Source organism: Octodon degus, unplaced genomic scaffold (assembly GCF_000260255.1).
Source record: "Octodon degus isolate 3935 unplaced genomic scaffold, OctDeg1.0 scaffold00170, whole genome shotgun sequence".
Taxonomy (NCBI): domain Eukaryota; kingdom Metazoa; phylum Chordata; class Mammalia; order Rodentia; family Octodontidae; genus Octodon; species Octodon degus.
In genome coordinates, this window is record NW_004524746.1 from 3865709 (window position 1) to 3876884 (window position 11176).

At 37.0% G+C, this 11176-nt stretch overlaps 1 protein-coding gene across 1 annotated transcript in view; it reads right to left on the reverse strand.

Annotated features, from left to right (window-relative positions):
• The window catches only part of Cadps2 (calcium dependent secretion activator 2), a 575996-nt gene that overhangs the window by 159604 nt on the left and 405216 nt on the right, over nt 1-11176 (reverse strand). The window contains exon 11 of the mRNA XM_023703422.1: nt 556-692. Within this exon, the coding sequence (XP_023559190.1) occupies nt 556-692 (137 nt within the window). The remainder of the gene's footprint in view (nt 1-555; nt 693-11176) is intronic.

Below are 11176 nucleotides of genomic sequence, written 5' to 3' on the forward strand. Positions count from 1 at the left end.
CTACCCTTTCAATGCATACCAGATAGGAGTCTAGCTACTCATTTTCCTTTGCCTCATTTTTTTTTAAGGAATTCTGTTCTCTGTGGCAGGCTTGATGGAACTCTCCTGTGTTACACATGAAATCGTTTATCCTACTGTCTTTTCTCCCTGCAACTTAAGTTCTCCTCCTAAAATGCAAAGAAGGAAATGCAGATATCAATGTTTGGAAAATGTCTGTGCAGGTGTTGGTATACCCTGTTAACACAGCTTTTTAAAAGTCTTTACTTAAGGCATTCTGTTCTCACTTAGCCTTCTCTGGAGGAACTGAAGAAATGCAGCTCAGTTCCCATTGATGTCTACTCTCCTGTCTATTGAGTAGCACAGCAGCAGTCTCCAAGTGTATAATTTTCAAATTGGGAAGCAATCGATTGGAATCCTTTATCCTTTACTCCAAATACAGTTATAAATGGAATAAAATGTCAGGAATAAAATGCTATTTGATCCCAAGAACTTCGCACTTTTTACAATCTTTTATTCTTAGCCTATAGCTGACCAGATAGGTAGACTGATACTCACCAAACAAGAATAGGAATCATTCAGTCTGTGATCCAAAGTCTGCCTCTGGAGTATTCTGAAAAGGAAGGCGTGGTCGAGCTTGCAAGGGTTGGCAGAAGTAAACTCATCCATACCATGTTTCTGAAGGCGGTCTGCATCTGCGAATTTTAAAAAGCATGAACACAGCACAGTTATCTGTCTGCTTTAGCAATAAACATATATGGCTTTTGAAGAACACAAAATTCATGCCACATGATAACAGAAGACTATCATTCATCTCATAAAATAGGATGGAAATAATTCAGCATATTATTAAAAATCACAAATCTCTGCACAAAAATGACAAAAAGTCATTTAGAATGAAGAAATTCTACATTCATTCAAAGCTAATTCTACTATCTGTCAGAGGGATGATCAAATTTTTCAGGTATGGAATACATCAGTGTATTTTAAATATATATTTACTGAAGAAAGAACTGGAAAAGAACCGAGCTCTATTCATAAAATGATGACAGCAACAATGGCCAGAAGCTTGCTTTCCAAATGGCAAACTAGGGCAGAAATGCACACACATGCTTCCGCTGGATCACTTCCAGTCTTCTTTTTGTATGGAGCTTTTAATGGGACCAACTTTAATGTAGAAATGGCAATGAATGCTCTCAAGCTTCAAGTTTGAGAGACATGAGAAAGGGAGCATCCTGTTTGTGCAAATATGCAGACAAAGCACAACGCCCCAAATGGCACTTCAATCAAAGGCCCAAATTTATTGTTCTTTACAGATTGCGTTTTTCAACGCCTGGAGACCCTGCGGGTTTCTCAAAAGGCAAGCTTTTATGATTGCTTTCATTAATGGTATGTTTTGTCAAGGTCTTCAATGTGATTTACTAAGCATATAGAGAAAAAGCCACATACTCCCCAAAAGGAGGCTGGGTGTTACTACATTAACTCTGTTAGAAACACGGCACATAGCGGGCAAGCAGTCAGTTATCAAGATGAAAGTGGGCTCTTCTCACAATGGTAATGGTGACGCTCCATTGTTCCTTAAAATTCACAGACAGATCTCTTTCTGGTCACCATAAGAAAAGCAGAGTCCTAAATGTAAGCTAAGTGGAGTTTCTAAAACCTACATGGTACAGCCCTAAAATTGTAAAGGGAAAGAGACAAAAGTTTATTGATTAAACCCAATTATAGAGTCAGGCTCATAATAAAACCCAATATTGATCCGTGGGCATGATGCTAACATAATCAGTCACATTTAGATATTTAGCCCAGATCATATTGATCCCTGTCAAGTTCAACTTGCAGCCATATTTGTGGATGGCAGAACTATATAATTCAAGCTGAAGGGTCTTTAGAATCACATTTTAAGAAAAAGGATACAAAACCAAATGTATACCCCACGTCAATGACAGATATCAAAGGTGAATGAAGCAAGGAAGCAACAAATAACACTTTATTGATGCTATATGGTATGAGATTATGATCCGTGAAGAAAGTAACATGTATATTCCTCTATATAATAATAATTTGACTGATTAAATATATCATGTGTGATATATTAATATTCACTGGATGAACATAAAACTAAACTGCTTTTTCTGACTTGAAACATGAGTTAATCTACCTTCTCTGTGATAATCTTTAAATATGAAATTTAACATAAAATATGAAATGATGTCAAACAACTAAGAGGCCAAATACTGAAAAATGCAAAGTGCATGTTATAAAATTGGAAGATTATTTGTGTTTGAAGGAATCTATCTTAGAATCTTCATTTCTAAGTAAAATAAAAATTAGTAAAAATTCTTTTAGTACCATATATGTGAAATAATTATAGAACATCTGCTGAAATGGTGATAATAATTACAGAAATGGTGACAACAATTTAGGTCACAAAACAGGCAAGGAAACTGACTAAATTTTTTTTAAAAAAGGATAACCTGTAATTTTGTGAAAGTGAATGTTCTTAGGGATTACCTCATCTTCAAAACCAAGGCTGTGAAGACCAGCTATCTTTCTCTCTTTGAGTCAGACAAACATTATTCAAAACATTTGATGAAAATATATTTTAATATTTTAAGATACTTAATATTAAAAAAGACCCAGACACAAAATTTCTTATTTCTCTTTGTGAGAAATCTTTTGGTTATTTATTTTGGGCTATGTTGCAGTAAAACTTTATTTTCCAAACATGGATGTGAGATGTCATTTCTTGGGCCTTGTTTTAAGCAAAAATAATAGTGATATACACTAGGGTTCATAATACAGAAAAATAAAATGTGTAACAGCACTAGTGTAAAGCAGGAATGGAGAAATAGGTAAACACAAAGTCCATTCTGTGCACTTTGAGGTGATGTGTGGGATATGTCGGGAGCGCACTAAGCACATCTCACACTTGTGCTACGAGGTGAGCAGCTGGGACTATGAGCTTCTGTACCATATTTATGAAATAATTATAGAATGATTATTCTATAGTCTGTTATAGATACAGCCGAGATCCATTCATCTCATAAAACTAAGGCATTGCGATTTCCCTAATTCTAGCTCCCTCGCTGCTCATTTGCTCTGTAGACTTGCTCCTGCTGCACAGCTGTTTGTGTTCTTTGACCTGAATCTCGTCTGTTTTTGCTCCCCATCTTTCACTTCTAAAGTTCTTTCATGAAGTACAGTAAAATGGGAAATCATGCATCATGAACATAAATTAAATATTATAAAGCATTATCTAGTTTCTTATTCTTATAGAAGCATATTTTCATATCATTTTCTCTGGATATAACATATTCACATTTTACTTTTAAGAGACACAGAGGCTTGATCCGAGTCATACAGAAGACATGCTTTCTATCAATTAGCAGAACTAAATAAATCTAGGGCTGTAGAACTGGGTTATATCGGATCACCTTCAATTGCTGCTGATTATAACACTATATTACAGTAACTATTGTTTAAGTGAAAAATTATTCCTGGTGCTATTCAAGTGTTCTCTGATAGTGGCAAATTTCAGTCTAGCTTGTCTTTTAAAATAATCTAAGGAAATTATCAAAACAAGCCAACAAGAAATGAGCTTAAACAATGTACTGCAATACTGCCATAAATTGTGATGATTAACCTATGGACTAACTACAGATGCGGGACATGGCAACTGAGGGTGCCAGTAGAGTTTCTATGGTAACAGTTGGATATATATGCTCCAGCGTCTTTAGGTGGTGCCACCACCAGATGTGCTAACAGTGGATAGAATAAAATCCAAATTGAGAAAGATATTTATTTGCTAGAGATTTAAGAAGGGATAGAGGCTTTCTGAAGTGGAACCTGAAAATTTAAATTTTTCATTAGGATAATAGCAGTGGGAAGTCAAGAAAAAAGATAAGTAGGTTGACATATCAATTTAAACAGTTAACACTGACATGAGAAAAGCTAGTGTGGAAAATAAAAGTGGAGTGCCGCGAGTGAGCCTGTCAGCTGCACTGTGCGGGGGAGGCTGCCCGGAGGAGGCAGAGCACAACCACCCTGCACGCCCAGGGATCCAAGTCCCAGCAGAGGCACCAAAGGCAGAGTTCAGAGAGCAAGATGAAAAAAAAAAATAACTGAATCATTTCTTTCTTTGCAGCAAATACTAATTATGTAGCATTTGCGCTGTTCCTGGTATTCTGAGATATTTTTGGACATTAAAAATAAAGCAGAAAAAAAAAGAAGGGGTGCAACAGAGGAGAAAAAAAGTACATTCAACCGCATTCTGAGACCACTGAGGTGTCCAGAATTTGGATTCCCATGTTAAAAAATCTGTGAGGAGGATGCACCTAGCCTCAGTGGGGCCCCTCTGCAAAACACCCAGTGAACTACCTATAAATAGACCTTTTGAAATGCAATGTAAGTGATTGTTCTGCTGAGCTTGCTATTAGCATATCTGATTAGGTATTTTTCTCACCTTATACCCTCACTGAGACTGAAAATTTACAGGAAGTTAAAATTGGCACACAGTGATATCCTGCAATCTGAGCAACTACTTTGGAGATAGCAATATGCAATGTATTAACTAGTGTTAATCTCCTATTACCTGATTTTACAATTTTGTATTGTTTTCAATTTTTTTTTTCTTTTAAAAAAAGGGAATTAAAAGAGGAAGCACTTCTTCTGTTTCGTTATCACTGCGATAGTCCACTAAGGGAAGAGTTCAGTGGCTTAAATTTTATATAGTTCAGTCTGGTTAGTATATTCTAATTTTATGCATGCAGGTTTCCTGCTAAAGATGACAAAGTAATGGTTGAAAGATACATTATTTAGGAATTTGCTAAGACCTCTTGTTTTTTTTTTTTTTTTTTTTTTTTTTTTTTTTTTTTTTTTTCAGCACCAGGGATTGAACTTAGGCCCCTGCGCTTTCCAGGCAAGAGTTTATTTTACTGAGCCATCTCCCCAGCCCCTAGACCTCAATTATTGAGCCAAATGATGTCTTAGCTTTTTCAGTTGGTTAAATCTGGTAGGTAGACTCACATATCTAGCTTTCAGTAGTAAATAATATCACATAATATTCTCACAAGATGAACACTGTAATCAAAACATCATGATCTAGACATAGAAATTAGGAAAGTAAACCAATATTGAACATCTATGAGAAACGTTATGTTCAATTTAAAGTAAGACTAACCCTTCTCTTACAAAGTGTGATATTTAACAGACTAGAACAATCAGGGAAGTAAGTTCATAAATTTAAATGTAAGTTTAAACTCTTAAAGTTTTAAAAATATTTAGCCTAATACCTAATACACACGGTTTTTCTTTTCAATTTTTTAAGGCATTTAGTACAGGGTCTCACTACACAGGTCAGATTTGTAGTGATCCTCCTGTTTTCAACCTCCCAAGTGCTGGGATTACAGGTGTGTGCCACCACGCCCAGTCTTAATCTCAGCATGCCCAGGGGACGAGGCCAGCATGGCAGCTGGGGATTAAACCCCTGGCCCTTGCATGTGCCTAAGCAGGTGCTTTAATTCACCGAGCTAACTGGCCTGCCCTTATACTGATTTTTCTAGTTCAGTTTTTATATTGTTATTACTGGATGTCAACTACTGTGTTACACTGTACTACATAACATATACAATTGTATTATATTATGTATATAACTATGAAAATGAGGAAAAAAATGTCTGCAGTCTTGCAGAAGCAGAGTCCAACTTCTCTTCTTTAAGGAAGAAAACTATCTTAGCAGGCTGGTGAGTGCACACCTGGAATCAAAGCGCTCCAGAGGCTGAGGCAGAAGGATCACAAGTTTGAGACCAGCCTGGAGTACATAGTGAATTAAAGGCCTAGCAGCACTACCAAGTAATATCCTGCAGTGAAATACACACACACACACACACACACACACACACACACACACAGATTTTTTTTTTACAAAGGTATGAAAATAATTTAGGAATTAGAAGAAATAAATTGCAACTAGTCCACCTAATTAAATCTACCAAATGAATATTTTAGATGCAACTACCTTTTTGTTTGTTTTTGTAGTACTAGGGATTGAATTCAGGGCTCTCTCACTGGGCTGTATACATCTAAAGGTCCTGCCTACTCTCTACCTCCTGCAATTAGGCTGGGCTGAAGCTTAAGATCCTCCTACTTCAGCTTTCCAAAGAGCTTGTGATGACATCTGTGTTTTAAATAGTTTTTTTTTTTAAATAATGACAATAAGACTACATATCCAATTTAGCACTTTTTCACTCAGCATATATTGACCTTTCTTTTCCATGTCATTACAATTCCTTCACAACTACTGTTCTAGTGCCTTCATGGGTGGCATCTATAACAGGTTGTTCCTATTTTTCTGTTGTGTTGAATAGACAGTTTTGTTCTCTTTTTTTTTGGCGGAACCAGGGATTGAACTCAGGCCCTTGCGCTTGCCAGAGAAGCAGTTATTCCACTGAGCCATCTCCCCGGCCCCGACAGTTTTGTTCTATAACTGCCAAAGGCAGCCCACATATTCTAGGTTTCACTATGCACCATATCATCATAATCTTTAGAATAAATTGTAACAATATTTAAGCAAAAAAGTCATTACTTACCTTTACCAGCTAGATATACGTCAGCATAAAATGAGAGAGCACATTTAAATAGGGTAGAGACACACATATACGTGTTTAATATACTTATTTAATTTTGTTGTTTTCTCAATTCTACTGATGACATTAAAAGTTGTTCTAAGAGATGATTAAGAAAGGAGAAAAGGAATGATTAAATAATGAAAAGAAAAGAAAAGAAAAAACCCTGAACCAGCTACTGCCACCCAGGTAAGCCGTTCTAGGATGCCCTGTCCTTAGAAACTGCTTCAGGTAATAAATGTTCATAGTTTTAAACTGCGAAGTTTGAGAGCTTTTGATAGGGAACAGTAAAAAACTAATAAATATGTTCTTTGTAAATTGTAATAAAAATAAGTAAGGAACCTCAACAGTTTAAAGATTGCCTCTAATATTCGTCAGTGTCATACTCTCTTTTGGCTGAGCTAGACACTCTCCTTTGCTTTTTCCTCCCTCTCCTTCCTTTCTGCCCCCTCTTTCCCTTCTCTACCTTTCCCCTCCCTATATCAGAGGGATACTCTGTGATTAAAACCTTCACTACCAACCTGGAATATGAGACAGCTATCGATAAAAGTTGAAAACTATATGGCTTTTTGTTAGAATAAATATGTCCAGGTTCATGCAGCCTGACCAACACTGCCTTGATGACAAACTGGTGAAGAAAGGTTTTGTTAGAGATTCGTCACATGGCTATCAGAACCTCGAGGCTACTGATCTCAACCGCTTTTTCTTCCAGGCCATGCAAGGCAGATGACAGCCACTAGCTCAGCTCACTCCCTGGGGACTCCTGCACTCATGATGATAAGAAGGCATAGAAGGAGCAAGTGAGTGAGGATCAAATGGCATATACACAACTATCACTGCAACTGGGTTCTAGATTGGAAGGAACTCCCCAACTTTGATCCTGTCCCCTGGAACACCTGGTAGTGTGCTGGTTGTCAGATCTTGTGCGGGGGTGGTGATTGAGCTAATGACTGTTCCACTGGAATCTGTGGGCGGGAGCCAGGGATGCAGATGACTCTCACGGAATGTGCAGGCATACCTGATGCTCCAAACCTCTGCCCCCACTTGTCTGGACCAAAGCATCAATAACGTTAGAGTTGGGAAGCTTTTCTTTCACTTAGAAAGAAGAACAGATCTATTCTACCTGAAATGCCTAGAAGTTCAGGGGAGGGGATCTATCTAAAAACATCCTCAAGACTCAGGACATATGAGAACTTGTACTGTAATGTCATGTACCTCGGTAGTGTCCCAGATTTTCTGATCAAGAAGATTATGGGGACAAACAGGAAAGTGATCGATGATGTAGAGTGTGCCTAAGGAGAGTCACATGGGGAGAAGACACTCTCTCAGGCTTTCACAGAGAGCACATTGGCCAAGCAATGGCCATGACTCATCCACATGGCTGCACTGACAAAGGTTCTACAATCTGAGGTACAGGATCTCAGGATAAATCCTGAGGGCATTTCACTGACCTTCTCAGACCAAAAAGCTACAACTCTTGTTGCACAGGTCCTGCTTTACCTTGGTCTTAACCATCCAGTAGAAAAGTATGAAGACGAAATATAGGAAGTAAAGCCATGTTGTTATGTTGAGCTATGGGGGACTCAGGTCAATAATTTCTGAAATTGCCAGTTAAACAGAAGACCCAATGCTATTTTAGGCTACTGGACTCTTTTAGAATATTTTGCTGAGTTTACACACCTATAATATTCAATAACGGAACTTAGAAAAAATGGGATATACTGATGAATGTCCATTTTGTATCTGTGTATTCAAGGTGGTTAGGATAGATATATAGTTGTATTCTCTTAATGAATAGATTGATTTGTTCTAATGGTGTTTGTAAATAGGATCTTAAGTCTGCATCTTGTACAGCAATTAACCACTAGGAAGAATATATGCAGTGTATTATTTGTTGAAACTGTACTTCCGATTTGATTTGAAACTGTCTCATTGCTATCTGTTTATCAATAAAATTTTGAAAAAAAATAAATAAAAACATCCTCAAAATACTACACTTCAGGCAACACAAGCAACTGACAGTTACAGATAAAAACAGACAAGGTAAGCATTAGTCTCCCCAGTTTACTGGCAAGAGAAACTCTTGGGCGTGCAGAGCAAACCACTCCTCAGTTCACAGGTTATCTGTTAGAACATCCAGAAGAATCTTGGTCCAGATGTAGGAGAAACTAATTTTAGACTAAGTACTGCTTGGTTCTACCCAGTAATATTCAAATGCAAAACCTGAGCAAAACCAGTTTCTAAGACACTATAACAGAGCAAAGTTCAGAACATTTTTATTAAGAAAATGAAATGAAGGCACATTACAATCAAATTGTCCCAAATGCCATCGAAAACAAAATCTTTAAAATAGTTAGAAGAGAAAAAAGGCGTGTCAAGAGGAACAAATTGAAGTGGCAACACATCCATTGTTGGAAAAACAGAATACAAGCTGGAAGAAAATTTTTAAAGTACAAAAGGAAATATTTCTTTCAAAATGAAGGTAAAATACTTTTTCATTAATAGAAAGCCAAAAGAAAGAATTATCAAAGAACCATGCTATTAAAAAAAAAAAAAGTCAAGGGAAGACCTCTAAAAAAATTATCTGTACAAAGGGGAAATACAAAGGACAGAAAATAATGTCTTTGAAAAAGAGGAACCAAATTGGAGGACTTACATTATGTGACCAGAAGACACATGCATGATGATAATCAAGACAGTGTAGTGACGATATCAAGGTAGACAAATTGGTCAAAGGAAAACACAGAAGTAACCTTGCATGCGGCCAACTGATTTTTGACAAATGTGGGAGGAGAATTAGGTGGAAAATAGTCTCTTCAACTCCATCTGCTAAAACACCCAGATATATTGGCTATCTATGAATCGTGTACTGATGTACACCTCTTACCATATAGAAAAATTAGGTTTAAATAGATGTAAAATATGAAAGTCAAAGCATAATATCTCTACAGAAAAATAGAGGGGGTGTGGTCTTGGGCTAGGCCAAACATTCTCAGATATCAGCATTGAAGGCACAGGTATTTGAAGAAATAACACTATCAAAATTAATTCCTCATCTTGGATGGGCACCATTAAAAGATAAATTACAAGCCACAGATGAGAAAAAATATTTGTCAATCAATCATCTGAAAAACATCTTATATCTAGAATATATAAAAGTCTCTCAAAATTCATTTAAAATCAACACAATTACAAAATAGGCAAAATATCTGCAAAGATAATTAATCAAGAAAAATGGATAGCAAAGAAGTATGTGAAAAGAGAACTTGTCCACATGGGTAGTATTTAAGCCCAGATATAATAATAAGGTACAAGACAGAAAAAAATCAGTGTTCAGAATATATTAGAATAAAAAAATTCTATGCAGAAAAGGTGAAAATGTTACACACTTCGCTTTGAGGAGGGGTATTTCATTTTTATGGTAGGTGATAAAAATAAATGAATATTTAAATTAAAATTTTCTTATAATAAAAATACACCACTATTCATCTTCCTCAGAGTAGTTCCTCTTGCTTCAAACACCCTATCCCAATACCCTTGCCACCTTCTAAGGCAGTGTGGAAGTCCCTTTTTGTGGGTGTCATTAACAGGGGGGTTAAAAATTCAGCACTGCTGCTACCCAGTGCCACCCAATGGAAAGGCAGCCTTGTCAAAATATTATACTGCGCCTCTGTCCACCTGTTCACCAGATCCCGCACCACGTAACTTCTGGTCCCAACTAAAATCAAAATGACCACAGAAGGTAGATGTTTTGAATCAGCTCAGGACATCACGGCAGCTGCAACAGCACAAACAAAAACACAAAAGAGGATTTCTACAACTGCTTCAGAAAGCAGCAAGAATGGTGGAGTGTGTTGGAAGCAGGAGGGAGTTGAGAGAGATAGGTGGCAATGTAATTTTGAGTGTACTACTTTTTAAAAATATTTTAAACATTCACCATAGTTTTGATCATGATAGTTCAGGTAACTAAATATTACTTCAGGAAGGATCTGGAAGCAACTAGGTTTCTGTCTCTAGGAAACTGAGTGGGTTAAAAATTAAAAGTATAGGCCCACTGGTGCCGAGATGCATCATTACTACACAGTATGCGACAGTCACAAGGGTAAGATTCCATGTATGCACAGAAACACAAATGTCATTTCAAAATGTAGAACCGAATTAGAAAAGTAAAACAAAGGAAGATAAATAATAAAATCCCATTTATTTAGCACTGAATGCCCACATACCAAACACAAATTTGCAAGAAGACAAAGGAAGTTCACATTAAATGTAGAGTTGTAGCTTATGGGGCCAGGGGCAGGGACTGGTCTATGGGAACAAAAAAAAATGTTAAGTTCTAAATATTCAATTTTGTATACCAAGAATCAAAAAGGGATGTCGGTGCTCACCTTTAATCCCAACACTGAGGGAGACTGAGGCAGAAAAATCACAAGTCCAATCCTTACCTGGGCAACTTAGTAACACAGCCCCAGCCCCTAAGGCTCAGAGTGAGGCCAATAATAGAGCACTACTGGGTTCTATCCTCAGTACCCCCCAAAACAGACAAACACACA